The sequence below is a fragment of the Nesoenas mayeri genome (assembly GCF_963082525.1).
Source record: "Nesoenas mayeri genome assembly, chromosome: 5".
In the NCBI taxonomy this organism is placed as follows: domain Eukaryota; kingdom Metazoa; phylum Chordata; class Aves; order Columbiformes; family Columbidae; genus Nesoenas; species Nesoenas mayeri.
Window position 1 is genome coordinate 50,970,627 of NC_137548.1, and position 24,922 is coordinate 50,995,548.

At 41.0% G+C, this 24,922-nt stretch overlaps 1 protein-coding gene across 1 annotated transcript in view; it reads left to right on the plus strand.

Annotated features, from left to right (window-relative positions):
• The window catches only part of TSPAN4 (tetraspanin 4), a gene marked incomplete at both ends in the record, with an annotated part of 201,553 nt that overhangs the window by 129,551 nt on the left and 47,080 nt on the right, over positions 1-24,922 (plus strand). The window contains 2 exons of the mRNA XM_080344800.1: positions 3,381-3,572; positions 22,624-22,698. Coding sequence (XP_080200926.1) covers positions 3,381-3,572; positions 22,624-22,698 — 267 coding nt within the window. The remainder of the gene's footprint in view (positions 1-3,380; positions 3,573-22,623; positions 22,699-24,922) is intronic.

Here is a 24,922-nt window from a genome sequence, read left to right on the forward strand (position 1 = left end):
AATGAGGGGGAGAGCAAGCTTTTTGAATGTTTGGGAACAGAAAATATTCTGCTATAATTGGAAAGGCTCCTGTGACTGTCTTGCTGGGTCTTGGTTCCCATAAGCATTTCCTTAACCAGGCGCTTGAGTGTTATAGTCATTGAATGGAGACTTACAGGTGTGCTTCACTCCTTAGTGGAAAGGGGGCTTTACAGAGCAGTTTAGACTAAAGTTAAAGGCCGCCTCTGTTTCCCAGGGCCTGGTGTAACACTTTGGTGACTTTATCCAAGAACTGTGAGGGGACATTCTGATGTGGGAAAAGAACAGCACTGAACTAAGTTAGTGCAGCCTCAGTAGTGTGTGCTGACATTTTCTAAGCGGCACTTCATGAAATCCAGTTTGACCAAGATGTTTTAATGCGCAAACGATCCCTTTTTGCATTTCAAGGTTTGGTTAATCAACCTAAGGAAGATCTGTGCATTATCTGTTCAAAAAGATGAAGACAATGAGCTGCCAGAGAACCTGATGTCTATTAGAATATCTCCAAATCAAGGGCAATGTAGTGAGATACTCCTGCTGACCAACTGGTCTGAAATATTCAGCCCTGATCTAGATGGGTATAGCCATAGTCCTGGCGTTTTGCTTGAACTGTCTCCTGGTTTTGCAATGTTTTGTGCGACTGGTGAATTCCCAGGCAAGAATTACTTTGGAAGGTGAAGACACTGGAATCAAATGTCCTAATGGCAATGGTGGTTTAAGCATTATGCATTGTACCTCGTAAAGTATTTAATGGGTGATGGAGGAGCAGGCAAGCCTTTACTGAACATGGCAGCATCCTCAGGAAGACCCACGTCCCATAATACCAATGGTAGTTGTAGGTGTCAATATCACTCAAAGCAGTGTAGCAACATGGGAGCATGAGAGGTGATAAAATAAGCTCCCTCTCGTTGGTGCTGTTGAATTTCTTCAGAATAAAGAACTGAAGATAATAGCTAAATCTCTTGCAAGGTGGTGCCTCTGCTGCTGCTGTGCATCTGCCTTCTTTAGGTTTAATTGAGCGATTTGTGCGGCCTTAATGTGCTGGTAGCTCTGAGGTTGATTTTGAGGCAGAATGTTCACCAGGCTGCAGAGGCAGAAGTGCAGTTGTTCTTTCCATCCTGTTCCTTGGCCAGTTTAGTGCTATTCCTGACTATATTTCAGCACTCTGACCAGTTTGGTTTTAACTTGGGTGTCTGCCACCTCTGTTTCAATACTGTTCTGCAGTCAAGTAGACCTTCAAAGTTTTATTCCTGTTGTAGGGATTTATTTTTTCTTTTTTTCCTTGGGCCATGTTTGGGCTTTTGTTTGTATCCCTCAGTTAGCCCAAATGATTTTCTCTGTGTTCCCTTCTTTAAGTGTTCCTCCTCTCCCACTAGCCTGGTTATTCTTCAGTCATTTTAGACCATGTTAAAGATCCTGGTCTGTAAGTTGGCATAGAAAGGAGGTATTTCCAGTGTATATGGCCGCAGCATAGACTGTCCCTCAGTGGTGCTTGTAGAGGGTACTTTGTGAAAGGGGAATATGGTGATATGGGATGCCTATATATGAAAAGGCTGCTGAATGAAATTATTTGAGTCCCTGTGTCCTGGATTCTGCCTTCTCTCAGTGGAGACACACAGGCTGATGCAGCTGAGGTACATTACAATCAGGTACAGCTTTGCTTCTTAGTTCTGAAAAAAAATGGACTGGTTTGCAAGAGGGGTGGGGAGTCCTGCCTGAAGACCCAGGTGCCTTTATTGTCCCATGTTGAGGGAAAATTCAGTGGTGTGCAGAGACAACCTTAGTAATTGCTTTGGCTTTTGTATTTCTCTTCTGTGTTTCATTTCTGAGGCTTAGCCCTGCTCCAGGATTAGCTTTGTCTTTTTCCTTTCCTGGTTCATGAGCTGACTCATGTTCATCCACTTTATGCAGACATTTAATTGATATGCTTCTATGTCTGGCTTACTACTCTATGAACACAATTTCTTTCCTAGCTTTTAATTGATTTGGATAATAAAGTATAATTATAAAACTCAATAAAAATTTATTATTTTAAGGGGAGGGCAGGAAAGAAAGAAAGAAAGAAAGAAAGAAAGAAAGAAAGAAAGAAAGAAAGAAAGAAAGAGAAAGAAAGAAAGAAAGAAAGAAAGAAAGAAAGAAAGAGAAAGAAAGAAAGAAAGAAACCTAAGTAATGCTCTGCTGTGTGACTGTATAATAATGCAAAATCCCCTTTGGTTTAATTCTATTTAATTGCTTAGCTTTACTCAGATTGTTACAATTCTACAGGCTTTCTCACAATTATAAGCAGCATGCTTATAAATGTTAGAATTTTTTTAAAGTTTCTTGTGTCTATAATAAGTGTAAATTTATGGTTTTGTGATGGCTGCTGCATGCACTGGCATCCTCCCTTCTCCTTGCTCGCATGCTTGGGGAGCCTGTACTGCTGCTCCCCTCTCAAGCTTTCCTAAACCAGAAGAGGACTTCTTCTGAGGATTGAATTACCAAAGCAGTGGCCATATTGGGAGTAATCATCAGTTTGCTTTTTGTTATGTTATGGGAGGATTTTCACTCCTTCTCTGGCCCCTTTGCACTCTAGTTCCACTTAAATATGAGAAGAAACTTCTTCACAGTGAGGGTGACAGAATGCTGGAACAGGCTGCCCAGGGGGGTTGTGGAGTCTCCTCTGGAGACATTCAAATCCTGCCTGGACACATTCCTATGTAACCTCATCTAAGTGTTCCTGCTCCGGTGGGGGGATTGGACTAGGTGGTCTTTTGAAGTCCCTTCCAATCCCCAACATTCTGTGATTCTGTGATTCTGTGTTTCTGTAATTCTATGATTCTGTGTGTGTAAATGCTCTCTTGCTTCCAAAGAAGGCTAGACCTTGGACAGGAACTAACTCAGAAGAGGTGTGAGGTGTTCTACCGGGGGATGCTCTGTCAAGATTTGTTTATGGCATTTGCCAGGGATGGCAGATGGTATATTGGGATGGGAAGAAGAGCGGACTGAAAGTGCTTCAGCCATTCTGGGCAGCTCTCTGAGGTACCTAATTAGGATATGGATTTTTTCAGTCCCTTTGAGATCTATATCTTTGGGATTTTCTCCTTTACTTGTAGAGGAAGAGATCCGATATTTGAAGTTATATTGTGGATTTAGGAAAGCTGGGTTTCTTGAGTGTTACATCTTACCAATGAGTTCCCCCTCTATGAATTTTTTTCTTTCTCCTACTGAACATGTCATAGGGAGAGATAATTTCTTATTAGGTGTGACTGCTGGGTTTACCTCAGCAGAGCTGTTTTACTGCTGCCACATTGATATGGATTAATATCTGGGGTTGTCTGGGTACAATAACTGAGTTTCTTTGTTTCTCTCTATTTTTCCAGTTGGGAGGCTGTGGAATCCTTGGCGTAGGCATCTGGCTGGCTGTTACCCAAGGGAACTTTGCCACCCTCTCCTCTTCTTTCCCATCCTTGTCAGCTGCCAACCTACTGATCGTTACAGGGACATTTGTCATGATCATTGGCTTCGTGGGCTGCATAGGTGCCATCAAAGAAAACAAGTGCCTCCTGCTGAGTGTGAGTATTAAGCTGCTATGCCATTGCAGCATTTGCTGTCTTAAGGTGCTGGTGCTATTCCAATGCATGTTACAGCATCCCTACTTCATTAAAGAAGTTGCTCACTTGACACGGATGAGATGCGAGTCATGTTTGAATCAGTCCTTGTTAGCTCTAAGGAGCTGCTCGATCATCCCTGACCAGGCTTTTAACCTGTGCTTCATGGATAAGACCTGTAGGAAGGGAAGGATTAGTGGTGATGTGGGTTTCCTTGAACTCTTCAGAGAAAGGAGAGGGGGTTGTGAAGACATCTTTTGCAGTGTACCCCTGAATTATTTTTTACTGAACTTTAGTAACTATCTACTCCAAATGCCTACCCTGCTGGGACTGATGATCTGAAGTCCTGGGCAAAAAGATGAATATAGGCAGGAAACATTTTAAGGAGGGTGATTTTGGTTTAAACTGGAAATGAAGTCCTTCAGATTTGGCAATGCTGGTTTTGCCAATCACTAACTCTCAAAAGGTTGAGATGTCAGGAAGTAAAGGTGCCAGCAGAAGGAGACTGCTGTGAAATTGAAGATTAATAAGGTACCAGCTGTCCATGATTTAACAGAGGCTTGAGCCACATCCCTAGTGTATTTTATCAAAATGTAATTTTATGCCACTCAAAGCTGGATTTTAGAAGTAGAGTGCATGTTGTAGTTGGTGTTAGTGTATATGTTGTGTCCTGTTCAGCTGAGGACCAGGAAGTGAGGTGATCTTGCTGCTCAAGTCTAGAACTTCATTGTGGGGTTCGGCAAACCTCAGAGTGAAGTGAAGCTGAGGTTTAGTTTGGTGAGCTTGTGATTCCTTTGTAAAAGGCTGTTCCTCAGTGTGCTTCACAAATTCATTTTGCTCCCCTGGGAACTATAGAATGAGTCAAGGCACACAGCCCTCCAAATTCACCCTGTAAAAGTCTTTATTTGACTGTGAGATTCCTAGCCTCAGTAGAGGATTCTTCCTACACCCCGTCTTAATCAGTTGTTTCTGCCGATTTTTTAACAGTAAAAGCCAGGGCTAGTCAGTCTAGACTACTAAGGGCTTTTTGTGTGGCAGGTAGGTGGTTTGAAATTGAAATGAACCACATACATCAAAATTAGGGCTGTTTTGTGAATGGAAATTTGCATTGGGAAGGCTGAAATCAGAATCTGAGGCTGAAAGTCCTTGACAATTTTAATAGTCTTATGAATACCCACTTCGTGAAGGAAGTGTCTGGCTAGCCAGATGTAATTACTGGATTACAGCCTCAAAGCAAATGCAGCAGGAGTCCACAGGCTGCTGAGTCTAAAGTTATAGCTTATATGTGTAAAATTAATCACCTATTTTGTGCTTTTTTGATTAAAGTCCTAGCTCAGGTGTGACCAGCAATGAGCAGTGCCATGTGTCAGGATCAGGTCAGGATCTGGCATTCAATCCTCAGTACTGGAAGAGTTTCAGCCTTCTGTCTCATATGGTTTGTTGACCCTCATTGCTCCTTTTGGCAAGGGCAAAATGTCCTTGATCAGCCATCATTCCTCTTAACACATGCTGAACAATACTCAGAATCTAATGCCCTTCAATGAACAATCTAATGACTAATCTAATGCCCTTCAGTGCATGATGTAAGGACTGTACTTGCTGGACCATGTTAAGTAATGCAAAGGAATCCAAATTAATTTAGGAACTCCTTGCATGGAAAAAACGAAAATGCTTGATCTGGTTTGGTACCAGCATTTCACTCTATCTGCCTGTCCTTACCTTTGTGTACTGTATCTATTCAGTATGGCCTCTGAATTACTCAATTTTCTTCAAAACTGAGTTATGTTAGAGCTGATTACAGCTACTTTAATACTGAATAAGCCCAGCTATAGAGGGTTGAAATAGTTTCATTAGTCTATCTTGGATTCACTTTTTGTTTAGTCTAGACTAACTTTCCACAGTCTGCATTGATACTTACTTACCCTCATTAAATACCAGTGAGATTTTTGAACTCTTGAGAGTTGTTCTGTTGAGTCTGTTTGGAAGGAAAATGAATGGTTATAGAAGCTTCTGTTTCTGGGAGCAAAGCCCCATCATGTAGGTTTGTACTTAGTCTTCCTTTCCCCGAATTGCTAATTCTATTTGAGTTTTGAAATAGTACTTTTAAATTCAGGGCGGGTGCATTTGGTTTTGGCTAACCCCCATTTTTATAGGGTAGCAAAATAAATGTGGGTAGCAAAATAAATGCTTGAATGAAAGAACGTGCTGAATATCAAACCAAGGTTGTTCTTATAGTGTGTGGTTGATACATCTCCTCATCCTTTTCTTATTTTATGGGTGTTCCCAACAGTGCATTCTGCCAAAATGAAAATAATCTCTTCCCTAAATAACCCTGAGAATGCATCTGCTCTACTGCTTTTTAAGAGCACTGTGAAATATACTGCTTTGAAATTGGGTCCATCTTTTTGAAACACCCTGTATTTAACAGTCACCACAGGATCAAGTCCTTACACTCCTTTTTATATCCCAGGCCACCACTTAACACCTGGCTTTGTTCCTGTGTATGGGAATTGTGCAAGAATGGTGAGAAGGCTAATTGTAAATACACTCAAGTGACTGCAGCTGGAGTGTAGAAGAAGCATATACATCACACTAGTTGTTTTACTGACAAGTAGAACCCCTTTTAGATAACATAGGCCTGTGAGAAACTCTAAGGCACCTTATCACTATGCCTGAAATTCCTGCTTTGTTGTGACAAAGAACTCAAGACTGCACCTGCTTGAAGCCTTGAAATACAGGTGAATGCAGCAGGCCCAGCGATCTTCTACAAGGGCTGAATTGTGCAGCACTGGCGTTTCTGCTTGTGTTACCTCTGGCCAGGAGCTTAGCTGCTGCCTTGGAAATCCCCCGGTAGTGAGGTAACTAAAATAAAATTTGCTCTTTGCAATTGCATTTGTGGCCACTGGTTGTTTCTTGCGATGAGCCTGTGTTGGTTCACACATCTTGGTAGTAGCTAAGATTACTTTTTGAACTGAATTCTTGTAATTTATGTCTTCAGAAGATAATACCACAAATGTGACAGCAATTCATAGAATAAGTTGACTTGCTCATGTGTGCTGTCACTACCATATCCTTCTGTGCAGCATTGGGGTTAGCTAACTTTTCCTAACTTGTTCTATTTTGAAATAGGAGCTTTGATAGTACACACACAAAGTGAAGTCTGGCCACACAGGTATTTAAGGTGGGCTGATGGAGGCTTTGATTGTATGGGTAGTATATCCTGTTGCACTGTTCACTGGATAATTTATTTGATTCTTGTAATTTGCCCTCACCTCCTGATATTGGGCTAGCCCCAGCACTAGACCAGTGAAGAGGCAAGTGCCAAACAAGCTTAGGGAACTGGGATGGGCAGAGTTAGACAAGGTCTGCAGGCAGTTGAAACAGGTTTGTACTAGGCTTAAAAATAATGAAAAGCTATTAACCGAATACTAAAATGAAAGCAGTAAGTAAAAGCTAGAATGTTGTGTTCCTTGCATGCTTCAATAGTCTGCATGCAAGAGCCTGATGAGGTGAGGTTTGGAACAGACAAAAAGAAAAGGAAGTGGAATAAACTAAGCTGGTGGAGTACCCAGGGATGCTATCATGGTGGGATGGCACATACTCAAGTTACAACCTACATATGTGAGATCAAATATTGCTCCACTGAACTGAACATCACTGTGTATCTCTGGGTGAGTAGCAGGTTTCACTGAGCTCTCCCTTTCCTCTGGTCAATACAGTGTGAGAGAAAGTCTGGGAGGTTAAGTATGACCATAGACAGCAATAAAGATGATGTGAATGTCATCTAGTTCTCCAGATGCTCTGCCTGTATTGTATTCGTGTCACCTTCTCCTCTGAAATCATGGCCTTTATAGATCTTGAAGACACTTATGGCATTATAAGCATACGGATCATGTGGACATGCCTGGTTTAATCAAGAACAATTTGAACCTCCACTTGCTGTTATCTCTTGTAGTGTACTCCAGCCTAATGATAAGTTGGTGGCAGCCTTTAGACCTGTAAGGACTAGAAAGCAAATTTCCCATGCAACACGAGCACCTCTTGTTCTGCTTCCTGAAAACAGAAGAAAGAGGAAACAATATGGCAGTTATAAGTTGCAGAAGGATGTAGTTGGGAGGATATGCTGCTGTTATGGGAATGGGTGGCTTGGAGGAAGACTCTGGAAATATTGCACCACGATCCTAAAATGGACTGGGAGGGAGCAGGGCAGGAAGAACTACTAGTTCAACCCGGCTGCATTAGAGGACTAGAATTTTATGTGGTATTGGACACAGCAGGATGTTTGTGTATGGCCTTGACTTACGAATAGTGCTACTTTTTGATGATGTGAAAAAGGATGAGATTTCCTAAGGAGTCTGCTTGAGTGAATGAGATGAGCAGTATCAAAGAGACATTTCAATCTGTTTATACTTCATACACTAGGTTGCAGAGCAGATGAGACTCTAATCCTGTATCTTTGTGTTCTCTACATATGACATTTGTATTGGATTGTCAAAGCAAACCTGTAAGCTCTTTGGTATTAGGCTGCTGTGATGTTAGATGTAAATGATAATAATTGCTTAACTCTGGCATTTGTGAACAGCTTTTGAAAGAAAGAAGGACAGACAAAGTGTTTTTAAGTAGGCAATGACAGATGGAGGAAAGAATTCAAAAGCAGAAGTAAAGTTTAATTTGTAAGATTATTGCGTTGCTGTGTGCAATAGTCAGGAATGATCCGCGTTAACCCTCTGAATAGGGTGTTTAGATAGCCTAAAGCTTCACAGTTTTACTGACTTGAAAGGACTTACCTGACGTCTACCAACAAAGGAGCTGGCAGCTATTCTTTACTCAGTGGCAACGTATAGACAGGGTAGTGCCTCTCTTAAGAAACAGGCCCATTCCTAATTCTCTTCATTTGGAGTAACAGAATAATATGGAAATCTAAAATAGAAAGTGGAAAAAAAATAAAAGGAAACATCGAACATCCTGTGCATTCTGCAAAAATATGCTGATGGAGTGAGTTGTTGCAGCTCTCATTATAAGATCTCAGTGAAAAAAGAATGGATATTTACAATGATTCTTATTTGTTCCAGGTACAGTGTGAAGGAAGATAAACTCTTCCATCGTTAGATTTCCCTAGGGAAAAAAGAGCAACTAGCATTCCTTGAAATAAGTATACAACCTGGTGTATATAATCTTGCATCTGAATATAGGTGCAAATTGATGAGTGAAGCAGGTGAACAATACTTTCTTGCTTCAGTAAGATTCCTTTGACATTTCTGCTATTCTTGTTTCTCAAGATGATGTAACAGACATCCCTCTGCTAAAAGCTCAGCTGTAATTAGAAAATGGCAGCTTTCTTCTAATGGGTTGTGTCACTGTCCTGAACAGGTGACAGGTAATAATCTAAGAGCCTGACTTGAGAAGGTTAGTTTATGGGGTTCCATTAATTTTGTTTTCATAGGTATTTGATGGTGTGCTGCAGGATCACCTAGCTGTACTGCAAAACTGTAGGCTATCTTGAAACAAAATTAGAAATCTGTTTTTGCTCCCTTCCCCTTTGCAAATGTGTTATAGTTCTAATGTCCATCAGAGCTATTAGCCATATCCATCATCTCTGTGAATTTTAGCAAACCGTTTAGCTTGAGTGCTCTTAACCCCATTGCAGTGCGTGTGCTTTTCAGCTGAGGGCAGGTCCTTGCAGAAGATGAGGGACCAGCTTGCTATGCCACTCAGGCATGATCAATTATGATGGCCTGATCACAGTACTGACTTTAGGTAGGTGCTATATATACATGTGCACGTGCCATTTCTCTGTTAAAGAATTTTATACCTGATTAAGTACTTTTTTCTCTTTCTTGCTCAAACATTGACCTAGCTGATCCTTAACTGTTCATGTAAACATTGTCTTTTAGGTTAATTGCTTAAGATGTACATACAAGGAGCTAAATTGCCTGAATTGTCTGCTTTTCATACATGTTTAGCAGAGATCTATATTTGTATGCTTGCACTAAAAAAGGTAATTATTCCATGGGTAGTCCAGGTTAAAAATCTCAACTCTAGACATTAAATCATGATGGATTATGCTATTCATTATCTGCATTACAGTATCCCCTGCAGGCAGCCCATGAGATCAGGATGCTCATTCTGTATAAAACTCCTGGTAAGAGGAGGTCCCTGACCAGTAGAGCATGCCATCTAAGTAGATAAGACAAACGGAAAGTATTATTATCCTCATTAAACAGATGGGGAGCTGCAGCCCAGTAAAACTAAGTGCCTTGCGTAGGCTGCACTGGGATGTTGTGGGAGAGCTATGAAGCAAACCCAAATTGTCTAAATCTCAACTCAGTGCCTTTGTCATCTTTCTCTGATTACAGCAGAATATGTCTAGCTGTCCTGTGTACTACAATGACCTTTAAGAAGTATTTAGTCCATGTTTCCATAATACTAATGACAGTTTTGAATTATTTTATCATATGTAGTATGTCTAAATGTTAAATAAATATACCAAAGAAAAATTAATTTTCAATTTTTATCTTGTTGAAAGTGCCAAATTGGCACAATTAGCTGGTTTCCATGAGTTCCACTGCAGGCTAATCAGCCTAATTGCAATATTACCTTCAGTTAAATGGGAAACAGGACACGGAGAAAAGCTGCCAGAAAGAGCATGTGAACATGGTGTAATGCAAAGTTTTTGCAAATAAGCACTTACTTTTGTTCCAGGTAATCATAGTCACTGGTAAAACCCAGTATCAGGCCCTTTGTGATGGAAGGATTTTTGTCTATTTGGTTGTTACAGCACACATGTATAGACACTTGCAACTTAAATAACAACCTGTGTCCTGGAAGGAAATAAGATCCATAGGCAGTTCTTCTATTTCAGCCTCTGATTTCATGACACCTTTTTATTCACAGCCCCCTCCCCGACCATCTGCCCCCTGCCCCGCCTAGAGTTAGTGCAAAGAACACGTTCTTCTGTTTCTGGTTGGGATGTGCAACGTGGCCAATAATCCAGTCAAAAGAGGTAGAGGATGAGTCTTGCCTGTTTAGACCTTAAAACCTAAAAAGGCCTTAAGTTGACATAGGTGATTCTTCTTGATGCATGGCCCATACAGGAATATATTAGAAAGGAGAAAGGGCTTGAAGTAGACAAAATGCTGATTCCTCCCTGCTTACCCAAAGCCAGCTGCCTTCTTATAAAGCATCAAGGTTGGGTACGCTCCAGCAGATCAAGGATTAGATAAGTAGGAAGGTGGCTTAGATATGCCCTCTTTCCCCTTATTCCTTATTTGTGGATAAGCCTGTTTGTTGTTGTTGTTGTTGTTTGGTTTGTTGTTGTTTTTGTTTGGTGTGTTGTTGTTGTTGTTGTTTGGTGTTTTCTTCTTTGGTTGTTTTTTGGGGGGGGAGGTTGTTTTTTGTTTAGTTTTGGGTTTTTTTGGTAGAAAAGCTGAAATAACAGACAAATCTATGTGTTCAGCTTTATTTAAATGAGAACCTCATGTTAATCAGGGAGGAGTTCATCACAGTTGCTTGAATGAATAAGATCAGAATTAAACCTTGATATTGGGTCAGGACCAGCTGTGGAAAGAGCTGATACTATATATGTATCTGAATGACTATCCAGACATCAAAAGGCTTTTTTATTTATGGAATAGTCCAAGGGGAAAATGAGCGCCCATGATGTTTTGTACTGTGCTGTTCAGTTTTCTGAACTTCAGCCAGCTTGTCTCTAAGTGAAATATCAATAAGGCAAATGAGGAAAAACTTAATGAGTGGGAAGAAAAGGAGAATAAAAAAAACTACTGTTTTCAATAGTGTTACTGAATCCAATCAGAGAGCTGACATCTGAAACTCCATTGGTGATGGAGAATTTGTTTCAAATCAGCTAAATGCAAAAGAAATGGCTTGTGAATGACTTTATCTCAGTAATTTAATGCTGCAGACCAAACAGTAGATTTGCATTCCAGCTTAGCACATGCACGTGTCTTCTTTTAGCAATCTGAGTTGCAAAATCAGGAAGATTGCGGCTGCAGCCACAGCAGGAAGCAGTGCAAAGACCAGGAAGATACTGTACTCGCAGCCTGAGACTACTATACATTATGTGTGGTGCTGTGATACTAACTTGCTACCTGTTTGGATTTTAAGTACTGAGCACCAAACTCCCCTTGTTTTGCTGCCTCTCCTTTATTATTAAGAATCTGCTCCTCATTGCCTTTCAGTTTTTAGCTCCTTCCACTTGGCTGATTCTGATGGGACCTGTCTGAGTTCTTCTCTTTCTCCCTTCTTTTCTGCAGCTCTGGTAGTAGTTAGTCAAATAACCTGGGAACAGAGGAGAGAAAGAATAAAGCAGTTTTACTTCGCTCCTGGGTTGTTTTTTTTAAGACTTGAACCTAGGCTCAATGTGTAGGAAGGGCTTACCTCGTAGGCTAGTATTTGTTTTTCTGATATAGACTGATGCAATACCACTAGTTCCTGGTATGCTTTTAATTATAGAACATCTGAAGTTGGTAGGGACCCATAAGGATCATTGAGTCCAACTCCCTGCTTCTCACAGGACTACCTAAAACTAAACCTTATGACTAAGAGTCTCATCCAGATGCTTCCTGAACTCTGATAGACTGGGTGCCCTGACCATTCCCTTGAAGAGCCTGTTCCAGTGACGAACCACCCTCTCAGAGAAGAACCTTTTCCTAATGTCCTCATTACTTGTTGTTTGCTGCTTTCTGGCGGTCAAATGGTGTGACAGTGCCATGTGCAAGAGTCAGTGGAGCTATACTAATTTACATCAAGGTTTGATCTGTTTGTGTAAATCACTATCAGTGTTTCCAAGTTACTAACTCCTGATTGATTAATCTATTTACTCGTAGTTGTTAGCTATCGGCCTCTTTGACAGACTGTACAGGCTCAAGATTCCCCATCACTTAGAAAGCCTCCCTCACCCCATCTTTTGTCTCAGAATTCAACCAACTTTCAAACAAAACAAAACAACTGGTTCTGAGCCATTTCAAAAGAAGACCCAGAAACCAGGCCTTATCTTGGCCTACTGCTGTCTGCAAGGATTTGAGGTGGGTCACAGATACCTCACTGTACATCAAATTACTAGGAGAATTAAGTAATCCAATAAACCTTGCAGAACATAAGACTACCTGGTGGTTAGGAAAACACTCTCAAGGAAGCCTGTTTTCTGCCAGAGCTTCCAGTCTCCAGACACACATGTTCATTGTCTGATCTGTAAGACTGACCTCTGGGCTTTTGCTCCAGACCTAGGGTCACCTACAAGATCTGCTAGGCAACAGAATTAGTCCCATTTCAAAAGTAAAGGACAGGTAACCTGTGTGCTCCTTACCAGCCGAGATATTCATGTCACTTCTGAGAATAACATTTGATATTTTTTTCCTAACAATAAAATTATCTCCTCGGATGGAAAGCCATAGGCTTACCAAAGCAGCATGTGTGCTTATATTCCCAACTATTCATTTGCTATTTTAGTCACCTTAACACTGCTTCTTAAAGAGCCACATTGTGTTTGTTTGGGTTTTTTTCTTTAAGGATTAGAATTACCTGAACCTCAGAAAAATCTGACTCTGGCGGTAAAGCAATGAGGAGGTAAGGAAATGAAGACTAGTTTGTGTAAATCAGTGATGCTTACACAAAGTGTAGCCGCTGCTGATTTGATGCTATAGACCAGGGCTGTCAAACTCATTTTCACCGGTGACCACATCAGCCTGATGGTTGCCTTCATAGGGCCGAATGTAATTTTAGGACTGTATAAATATAACTACTACTACATTTATACAGTCCTAAAGTTACATTCGGCCCTTTGAACGCTATCGTGAGGCTGATGTGGCCCCCAGTGAAAATGAGTTTGACAACCCTGCTGTAGACACTTCAATTCCCTAGTAGGGAGAATATTACCAGCTAAAAGGCAGAATTAGGTAAACCAAGCTAACATTTTTTAAGCTACTTCAAGACTGATCCATCTGCATCTGATGCGGCAGCCTCTGTGTAGCGCATTTGGGAACAGCAAAATTGGGAGAGAACCAGCAGTAGAATTTAAATACATACAAAATATTCTATATAGTCCTTTTTTCTCTTCTTGACCATCTGCTTCTCACCTTTTCGTTCACTAACACATGCAGTGCAGCTTCTGTATGCTGGTTTGAGACTCCTAGAAACAGGACAAATTTTCTATTATTATAATTAGCAGGTGAGGTCCCATTGCAAGCTTACCTCAGGGTTTTTAAGTGCATGTGAAGGGAGAACTGCAGAATTTCAGAGTAATTTCTTTTTCCCTTCATCTCATTGTAAGTCAGCTGAGCAGCATGGTCATGCCATTTGCCCTTATCATCTTGGGGGAGCTTCTGTCAGTTTGCCCAGCACTTGGGGTCAGCCAGATGTTCGGTGTGAACGTGAGTGTGAAGCCAGCCCTGCCAGCTCACTTGCTCCCCAAGCAAGGTGTGCAGGGACCACTCGCTGCTGCTTTCCTCTGCTCAGGGCACCGAGCTGTCTGATCGTGTTTCATGCTGGAGCTCCAGATGACAAGAAGTATCCTGGGGATGGTCAATTCAGGGAAGAAGCTCTGTGTACTAAGTACACAGGTGATGCTGAAGTCTGAGTAAAAGATATAAGTTTTAGACCCTAATTAACTTTCCATGTCTTTGCCGTAGATGGAGAATACTGGATTAACCCCAAGCCAGAGCTTTTTAGTTGTATTTGCTTCTTCCATTAGCTATGTTAGATGGTCTCAAGCAACTACTTGATAGTATGGGAAAGTGTAGTCTCTCAACTCTCCCTAATGCAGTAAGACTGAATGATTCCAACTGAAAGCAGTAATGAGACTAAAATGAAACACTGTTAATGTGTTAGAACTGCATATGTTGTATATCTTTCCAGAAATAATTACTGCAGATTTCTTTGAGCCTTATTAATCAGCAGTTTTTACACATTCATAAAAAGTATAGTCCAAACATAAACAGAGCTGTGCTATATATCCAGCAGGCATAAAGCATGCATGACTTTGTCACAATCACAATGAATTAACTATTAAGGCTTTTAGAGGATAATAGGTGATGAACCAAATTTACATACATGCCATTTTCATAATGGAGTTTCTGTTCATAAGTTTGCTCATATACATTACTGCCTTTTTATAGTTTATGAGCAAACTTATCATTTTTATGCTGAAAAAAAAAAAAAGACAGGAGGCTAAAGAGATTTACTTCCAAGGAAGTATTAAAAGAGCTAAATATGCACAGCATGGCAGAGAGAGGGCTCAGATGGGATATAAGTCTACAAATATTCAAGGACCCTAGCTACTATGGGCAAAAAAGAAGCACACATGGGGCTACAAAGTGTGGTAAGTAGGAGTAATGTTATGGAACTAACAAAACAAGAATTCAATCCAAGTGTCAGCAAAACTTTGGTACTGAGATGTAGAATCAGAATCCACTGTGATGGAAATTGATGGAAGCAAGCTGCCCTTTCCCTTTTGTTGTGAAGTTCATGTGGTAGATCAGTACACTGAGATTTTATTGACTATAATCCCAGTTATTGTTACTATCTGGGCACTGTCCCGTCATTTCTAATTTGTTGCTCAGTCTCCTTCTGTACAAGTCTAGCAGACTGCAAAAGAAGTAATTTCTGAGATGCAAGTACAATTCCCATTGCACTTTATCTTCTGTTCTGCTCTCCTTGATCAGTTCCTTGGAAAAAAAAATCAAAGAAAATTTTTAAAAACTGAGAAAGCCCTTTCTAGTGTTTCTACTCCCTATTAGTATATCTGATCAAAATGCCTTTGGGGATTTTTGTGAAATCAAACTTCTTGTGATAAATAGTGATGCATTAAACACTTTTATGTTCAAAAGTGGAGGAAAGTTTCTTTTTGGTTTTTTTTCTTTCCTTTTTTGAGTGCTGCTAAAATCTGTCATGTACTATGGGTAACCTTTATCGTACTTGGGAATGATCTTTGTATTGCTGTCCTTAGGAACCTGGAGCCAACATTGGCAAGCACTGATACCTGAAAGCATGAACAGGACCCCTGTAAAGAACAGGTTGTTCTTTAGTACCCGCAGTTCTGTTTTCCAGTACCTTAGTGGGAATTCTTGCATTGATTTTGACTTTTCATAGGTGACTAGTATTTTTTCCAAAGTGTGGAATATGCATTAAATTTGGCAATACTTTATAGCATTCAGGGCCTCTGGCTGTGTTACCCCCTTTGGTGCTCGACTTCATGCATCTAAGTTTGTTGATGCATCTGTTTTCATTTGGTTAGGCATGGGGATGCTACACTTCTGCAAGGAAGACATAGGATTTTGACAGGGCCAACCATAGTAATGAGGCAGCTCCACTCAGTCTGGTAGATATTCTTTCAAAATAAATGGTATCATATATGATATGAGAAAAGGAAAATTACAAAGCAGGTTATATTAAAGGAAAGTTCTTAATTTTCAGGCAACTTGGTAAAGTGTGGCTACTATAAAATCCATTATGTTCTTTTGACTATTGGAACTATGATTTTGTAGGTAAAGGTTTGATTTCATTTATTCAAAAAAGATAAATACTGTTTACACTTTCAGTATTAAAGATACTATCCCTGCAGAGAAGTTTATGTGCAGAATGTGATGTAATGTTTATAGTATTTCTCTTTATATCAAATTATAATCTAAAAATCAATTTAAAAAATTATTTTTGGAAGATCGTGTAGGCCTAAAGCACAGTAGCACAATCTGATAATCCTCCTTTTAACTCAAAAATAAAGGACTGTCTCTTTTTTATCAGAACAGGCAAAGATCTTTCAGATGTGTGGAGACCCTGCACCTTAATGTGTGCCTTTGTTTTAAAACATGATAAAAGCATAAATGTAATAAATGGTTAGTTGTGGGCCATGCCAAGCCCCACATTCCCTTACATTCCTTCACACTGAGAAAGAACACCTTCCTCCAGAATAAGGCTATATTGGAGTGCTTAGCCCAATTTGGGGCTCCCCAGCAGAAGAGACATGTACATACCAGAGGAGGAATCCAATGGAGGGTCACTGTGGTGATTATGGAGCACATGATGTGCAAGGACAGACCGAAAGAGCCTGGTTTGTTCTGTTTAAAGAAATTAAAGCAAGGAGGAGATTTTGTTCCTGTCTTCCAACTACTTTATGGTAAAGTATAAAGAAAATACAGCTTTTGGAAGGATTCACAGGGATCTGACAAGAGGTAACAGACAGAAGTTACAAGGGAAATTCCAATTAGAGATACAGAGTATTTTTGTTATTATGAAGAGGATCAAATATTGAAAAGAGGTGTTCAGTGAGGCCGTGGATGGCTGTCCATCTTCATCCTGGGAGACACTGTGACTGGACACAGCTCTGCACAGCTTCATCTAGTTGACTGTGCTGTTTGCAAGGGGTTGGACGGGATGATCTCCAAAGGTCACTGCCAACCTGTATCTTTCTGTAATAAGAGACTCTGTCTTGTAGCAGCCAGTACTGGACTATTGTTGAAGACCAAAGTTATATATGTACACATTAGGACCAGGCAGACAAATTAAAATCCCTCCCATGCTATGAGTTATCTTGGCAGACCAACAAGTTCAGCTCAATAAATTATCTGTAGTTTCTTCTGCCTGAGGTGCTTATTAATTAGAAAGTGAAATGTTATACTGAAATTAATGCTGGTCGGTGAGGATTTGGTAATCCAGCCTAACTGAAAGGCAAAATGTTTGTATCAAGCTTGCAGCTGATGTTACAGAGGTAAGATTGCCCGTAAATCTATGGTTTTTTTCTGTTCATCATGGGAGCTGCTGCAGGTCAAGAGCAGATAGCTTGCTGGATCACTTTCACAGGAGCAACCTACTTGCTCATGTGTTTTACCTCATATTGTCTCTGTCAGAAAAGCAGCTAAGTGTCCCCCTTGCAGAAAGATTGACAGTGTAGGCACTATGTGATGGAACGCAGCATAGGCTGACTGTTGAATTTATTTGTCCAGTTTCTTAGATAGGTTATGCTAATTTGTAGGCTGTTTTGTCTAAACAAATTGTTTGCTAATCCATGAACTTCAAAACTGTTTTGGAATGTGTCACTATTCCAAAGAGACTGCTAGTTCTTGAGTCTTCCTACTACATTCTTGCTGTTTGTTGAAAAGGATTCAAATAATGCTTTGCAAGAAACTTCTGTCTACTGCCATTAGCAAAGTCGAGAAGAGGGTCTGGCATACTGAGATCTTACTATATCCTTCTGAGACAGACTCCCATCAAACTTAAAAGTATTACTTCAAGCATCAGTCTAAACACAGCATTCTCAGTTGCCATCGGTCCAATCCTGTGCATTAGGGTGTGATGCTCAGTTGTCATGCAGAGAAGCAAGTATCTATAACATGTGAGAAAACAGAGCATCTTGTTTCTTTGGGAAGGAAATATAATTAACTTGTGGCTCTGTGCCTTTGTGAGCTGTGATGGAGATGTTGCTATAAATGATGGACAGAGGGAACAGTTCTGGATTATCCCACTGATATTAAGAGGCTGGATGAATGGAACTGGAACTACTGGGTCAAAAGCCTAGTGCAGGTCCAATGGAAATGGAGTTGCAAGTTGGGACCTCTTCCTCTCTAATAGATTTTTCTCTCTCTGACATCAGGAGGATGATGCATAACTATGAGGTAGGCTTGATAGCAATTGCATACTTCCTTTACTCCTTTCATGGGAACCTATGGGAAAGTCATGGGCTTTGTAGAATATGAAGGCAAGTGCTGAGAAACTGGCCTTAGTTTTCTTAAGGGTTGGAAATCAGCAGTGGTAGCCAGATAGAAGGGTGTCACCACACCTCCCTTCTTATCAAAACTTCTGTGGGGTTATTTCAGGTGTAATTTATGAAAAGCTTTGCAGTAAGTACCTCTCCAGTGAACCTCTTCTAGATTGCATCCCACTGTTTGTCAAGTAGTGTGGTAAAGTATCTCTCAGTACAAAGTCAGGTTTGTGTTTTTTTTTTTTTTTTAAATGGAGTTTTACACGAATGCCTTCCTTTGGATTGTCACTTCTCCATGCATAAATCTTCATTATACCAACAGCCTGCCACCCCCATGAAGGAAAGCAAAACTCATTTTTATTTTTCTCTGTATTTATCAGCACAGTGAGAGAACTAATTTGAAAAGGAGCTGTGAGAGCTTCCAGAAGGTGTGGTGGGAGTTTGGCTGCAGTGAGCCTTCAGTGGTCTTACGTTTCTCCCTTTTAAATTTGAATGGGATGTGCCACATGGGCATCATTCCCTTTGGGATGATACTGAGGATGGAACTGAAAGTGAACTTTTATTGGAAGGTGCTACAGAAACAGAGGAGCAGGTTGTGCATGCGTCTGTACATACACTTTAGTCTCATGGGTCAGAAGATGCACTGATGTGTGTAGGTTATGCCTTGTGGCCAGCTCAATGTGAAGCCTTGATTTTTACTTTCTGACATGTTGGTTTGGGTTCAGGTAGGGTTCTTCTTCAGAGTGGGATCATAAATATGCTGACATGTGCTTATAGCTTTTACCAGGGGGTGAATTTGAAGCCTCCACTTTGAGGTTGACCTCACCTAATTTACCTTTGCAATAAAAAATACAGTGCATGTCTCTACTGCCTGCACACAGTGGGATTACTAATATGTGTTAGTTATCTGTGATATAACTGTACTTTTTGTGAATGAATGCAAATAGTAAGAAAGGTAAAACTAGAGGTTTTATTTAAAAAGGAAAATATTTTGCTATGGAGAAAAAAATCATAATCCTGTTTATCTAGGTTTTGACTTTCTGAACAGTGTACATTAATTTTGGTTCACTATGTGACTACCAAAAGCTGCAGTGCATGAAACCCAGTTCCCACTAGTAACACTGTGGAGGAACCTCTAAGCCTGTGTAGGGAAAGATTTAGACATGGTACGTAATTATCACTGAGATAACATTTATTCTGAGATTTCCTAAATTTTGAGTGTTTGACTTCAGTTTTAGTATCTTCTACGATGGCAATGCCATGCCTGTTTCTCTAGCATGAACTGAAGAAGGCACCATCATGGTCTCACCAAGGGATCCAGCCCATGGGCTTCTGCTGCTCTGATCCTAAGATGGAGGGTTTTAGAAGGGCTGTTATATATGACTTGATGTTGCAGGGGAGAACACTGTCGAATAATGAAATTACGCTTAATTTATTGCCAATTAAGATAAACTTTTAATTACTGGTTCTGGTATTAAGAAATAATGACAAACAATTACACACTTGAGAAAACACCTCAGCTTCCCTCCAGACACCTTTCCTCGCACCTTGCCAGTCTCCAGTCCACTCCCTGCACATTATACTTGTTATGGGTCTCAATATGGGATGCTTTCCTTTTTCTGCCACTCTTTGTTTCTTGCTATTTTTTTTCATGGCCCCAGCGTGGTGTCCTCACCAGGCCACGATCCTCTCAAAGGCGTAGCTCCTCCTGGGTATCCACATGACAGGCATCCCCTGCCACTGCACAGGCCTTGCCTTTTCCTCTGGTGTGTCCTGCCCAGATCGGCTAGTTCCAGTAGGTCCAGTTTCTCTAAAACTGGCAGGCAGATTGTATTCTGAACCAAACCATTCCCCATCTGCTCTTAAAACATTCTTCCTCAGGTTCCTCTTTTTTCCTCGAAGTCATTCAGTGGCTTTGTCTTTACTGCCTCTGTGTCTGGTGAGTGCAGAGAAGGGAGGAAAAGCTTTCTTCAAAGCACAGGTCCCTGAATGTTTCTCTGATTCCCAGCAATAACCAGTATTCGAGGTGATATCGTGTGAAGTGGGACTGGAGGCTGTTGGCTCCGAGAGGACAGCAGAAAGGCATTGCCTGCATGTGCGGATGCCACAGGAGAGGGGAAGATGCTCTGTGGAATGGTTTGTGAGTTGTCTGGTCATGCTGCGAGCTGTGGGAAGGATGTGGGATGTTTGAAATGCAGTTTTTTGAAGGCTAATAACTTCCCCACAAAAATCCCCTCATAGTTGGGTAAGACAAAAGGCATGTGCCTGAAATGGTGGTGCACTTTGTTTCAGGTCCCTGCTCTAAATACTGGAGCATGAGAGGATTTTGAATTAAGCCACCAGAAACTTAACCTGGGCAGAGTAACATACTTTGTCCTGCTTCATTCTTAGAAGTAATTGAGGTGCCATTTTTGAAGTTCTTCCAAAAGCTTTTATCCTTTGGACAGAAACAAGCTCAGAATATATAAGCATAGACAATCAGGCTTTGGCAAAATTATTTGCTGACAAAATTGGAGTCCTGTGGTAGCAAATGATGATCACTGTTTGTAATGGGTACGAGTCCTTCCTTTGTTGTAGAAATTGCCTGATTTAATCCAGGGTATACCAGTGAATTTCACAGGAGACAGTGGTGTTTGCATGGACATTTTGGAAAAGCCATGTTTTATGGATGATCCAAAAAGTACCCCACAGCAAAATAAAATGTAGCAAAGTGTCTGTGCATCTTTGCGAAGAGTGCTGTGCTTTGTTCTTTTTCAATTAATTCTATGTAAGCAGGCTAAAATCGTAAATGTAAAAAATAAGCAAGCTGCACCAAGGCTGGCTTGCAAAGCCATAGAGAAGGTCAGTATTGAATGGTAATGATATGGAAATTAGCTTGGACCACAAGCATGAATGAGTTCTGTGAATCAAAACTGGACAGTAATACGATCCAGTATTAGGGTCAGGCAGGTGTGAAGATGCTAGTGATGAAGATTAGAAAATAAACTTTAAGACTTGCGGGTCAAAATGTAATGAGTTCTGTAGACAGTGTAATTGTACTAGTGGAGAAAGGTATTTCCCCTTCTTGACCTTTTGCCCTCCATTCAATCATAGAAAATCACAGGTTCAAAGGTTTGGTTTTGACTTACCAGGCAGTGAAGAAGCTCTGATAAGGCTTTGTAGCTATTAAACTTTCATAGGTTTGCAGCCTCGTGGTTGAAGCTAAAGAGACACTAACCATGTTTTTCTCTTGGGATAGGATTTCAATTAAGTCAATGTTGCTCAGTATTAGAATTCTAGCCTTGCAGGCTGCTAAGTGTATGGAGTTTGTGCTATAGGGAGCAGGACCTTTTCCTGAGCCTGAAATGTTTCCAAAATTGCTCTTTCCTTTACCCATCTTTGGAAAACTCAGTTTCATTTAATGTTCTGATAGTGCTTCTTCTAAAGTCTGTGCAACCACTGTGTTGATGCTGCTGCAGACCTGCGCTGCAGACACTTCCAGCATCTTAACAAAAAGCAGGGGATATGGTTTTTCAGAACTGTTTGGCATTGCCAACAGCTCCTCTCACTGAAGTCAATCAGAGCTGAGGGTTTTAGAGAATCTACTTGAAATCCCTTTGTTAAAAGTCTTTTATACACTCCTTTGAGCTTTTGACTACTGGCCTTTAGACAGTTCTGTGGCTTTTGAGGAGAAAAAAAGATGAACTGACTTTGCTTTGATGTCTTCAGTACTAATCAGCCTCTTCTAGTTGAAACCCATGGGTGATTTGTGTAGCTACCCAAAATTGCCTATAAAGCTAATTTGGTATACAAGCTTTTTGGCGTGCATGTCACTTGTCCTGCAATTTCCCTTGAGAGGACTATGACACTATGGTTTACGGGCCAGGGTACCTTCTCTTGCAATAGGAAGTCTAAGCTGTGGATTTTGCTGATATCTTGTTAATTAGAAAGAGATGATGGGGTAAAAAATAAAGAAAACCTAGCCTGGAAAGTGTCCTCACTGGTTAGTGTCAAATAGTCCTGCTCAGGGGACAGATCTTTGTGGGATTTTATGCTGTTCTACTGAAATAAGTGCTACAAATGAGCCGTACCTATGCCCAGATACTGTTGTGTTTCCCGACCAGTCTTTTATGGGCTTTTTCAGTTGTTGCATGTCGTGTGCCTTCTGTTTGCTGTAACACAGCAGCTTCACATCTTGCTGCCTGTATGACATCCGCTCCCCATTCTGCATGATCTGCTGAATGTACTTATTGTGCATCCAGAAAAAGCTGAAATAGATGTTGATGGGTTTTGCCCTTTGTTTTTTCTCCCTTCTTCTCTTGACAGTTTTTTATCATGCTGTTAATTATATTTCTGTTGGAGCTCACTGTTGTGATTCTGTTCTTCGTCTACACTGACAAGGTAAGTCAGATTCTTCATATTTCTTTCCCCTTGAGCAAATTTTTATGCCCCTTTTCCCTATAAATAAATCATGAAGCACTTGGCTTGGTATGCGCATCGTGTTTCTGTCTTCCGTGAGACACCCCTCTCAGAAGGAGCTATCTCAGAATACATAAACAGCCTTGCAGGACTGGGCTCTCTTGCTTGCTCATGTGTACAACTCAAGGTCACAGATATTGCCAAGTGCATCTGCCATTTAGAAACAAAAGCAACACACATACTCCTCAACGAACAACAACAACAAAAACAAAACCAACAACAAAACAAAAACAAACAAACCTACAAACACAAAAACCCAGCCCAACCAACCAAAAAAACCACACACAAAAAATCCCCACACCAAACTTCAGAAGCTGCCCCCCCGAAAAATCAAAGAAGCCAACGAGCCTTACTAGGAACATGTAGGAAGAAACACCCACCAAAATGAATAGGATTTTTAAGAATTATGTTTACAATTTAAGAGCAACTTTTATGTTTTTACAAAGGAAATGTCCTTAGCACAGTCAAAGGTACGCAATTAATTATCTTTCCAAGTTGCTCCTTGCAGCACATGTATACTTAGATTCTAGTTGAAAGCCTAAGTAAATGCATAGAAGTTTAATAAACAAAGCTTTTGTTTGTGGTTTCAAATTTTACTTATGTTTGACCTTTGTTCCTGTGCTTAATTTAGAATCGTAGGGTCCTAGAATTGTTTTGGTCGGAAGAGACCCTCAGGGTCATTGAGTCCAACCATAACCTCACTCTGGCACTAAACCATGTCCCTAAGAACCTCGTCTAAATGCCTTTTAAAAACCTCCAGGGATGGTGACTCCACCAGTTCCTCAGGCAACCTGTTTCAATGCCTGACAACACTTTCCACAAAGAATTTTTTCTTAATATCCAATCTAAACCTCTCCTGGCACAACTTGAGGCCATTTCCTCTTGTCCTATCTCTTCCTACTTGGGAGAAGAGACCAACACCCTCCATGCTACAGCCTCCTTTCAGGTAGTTGTAGACAATGATAAGGTCTCTCCTCATCTTCCCTTTCTCCAGACTAAACAGCCCCAGTTCCCTCAGCTGCTCCTCATAAGACTTGTGCTCCAGGGCCCCAGTTCCCTCAGCTGCTCCTCATAAGACTTGTGCTCCAGGGCCCTCACCAACTTTGTCACCTCCTCTGCACTCTCTCTAGTATTTCAGTGTCATTATTATGATGAGGGGCCCAAAACTGAACACAGTATTCAAGGTGGGGCCTCACCAGGGCCGAGTACAGTGGCACAATCACTTCTCTAGTCCTGGTGGCCACACTATTCCTGATACAAGCCAGGATGCTGGTGGCCTTTTTGGCCACCTGGGCACACTGCTGGCTCATATTCACACGGCTGTCAATCAATACCCCCAGATTCTTTCCACCAGGCAGCTTTCCAGCCGCTCTCCCCTGAGCCTGTAGTGCTGCCTGGGCTTGTTGTGACCCAAGTGCAGGACCTGCACTTGGCCTTGTTGAACCTCACACAACTGACCTCAGCGCAACGATCCAGCTGGTCCAGATCCCTCTGTGTGGCTTTCCTACCCTCCAGCAGATCAACATGCCCACCTAACTTGGTGTCATCTGCAAATTTACTAAGGGTGCACTCAATCCCCCTGTCCAGATCATTGATAAAGAGATTAAACAGAACTGGCCCAAATACTGAGCCCTGGGGAGCACCACTCATGACCAGCTGCCAACTGGATTTGTCTCCGTTCACCACAACTATGTGGGCCCGGCCATCCGGCCAGTTGTTTATCCATCACAGATACACCCATCCAGGCCATGAGCTGCCAGCTTCTCCAGGAGGATGCTGTGGGATACTGTGTCAAAGGTTTTACTGGAGTCTAAGTACACAACATCCACAGCCTTTCCCTCATCTACTAGCTATTTGTATTTCTGTTGTAAGTGCAAGATTGCCTATCTGCATTATCTCTGTCCTTAAAGTAATTTTTCTAAAAAAAATAATCTTATACGAATAACTCAAAATAAGGGCATAATCCTGTTTAACCTGCCTATTCAATGAAAATTGTCAGTCAAATCTCTTCAACTGAAGACTAAGGGAGCTTGAAAATCACAGGGTAGGTGGCAAAATTTTGCCATGAATTAGCAGTCATCAGGTAGATGACCGATAAAGAGCTTCATCCAGAATGCAAAGACAAATGGCAAAAAATAATTTAAAA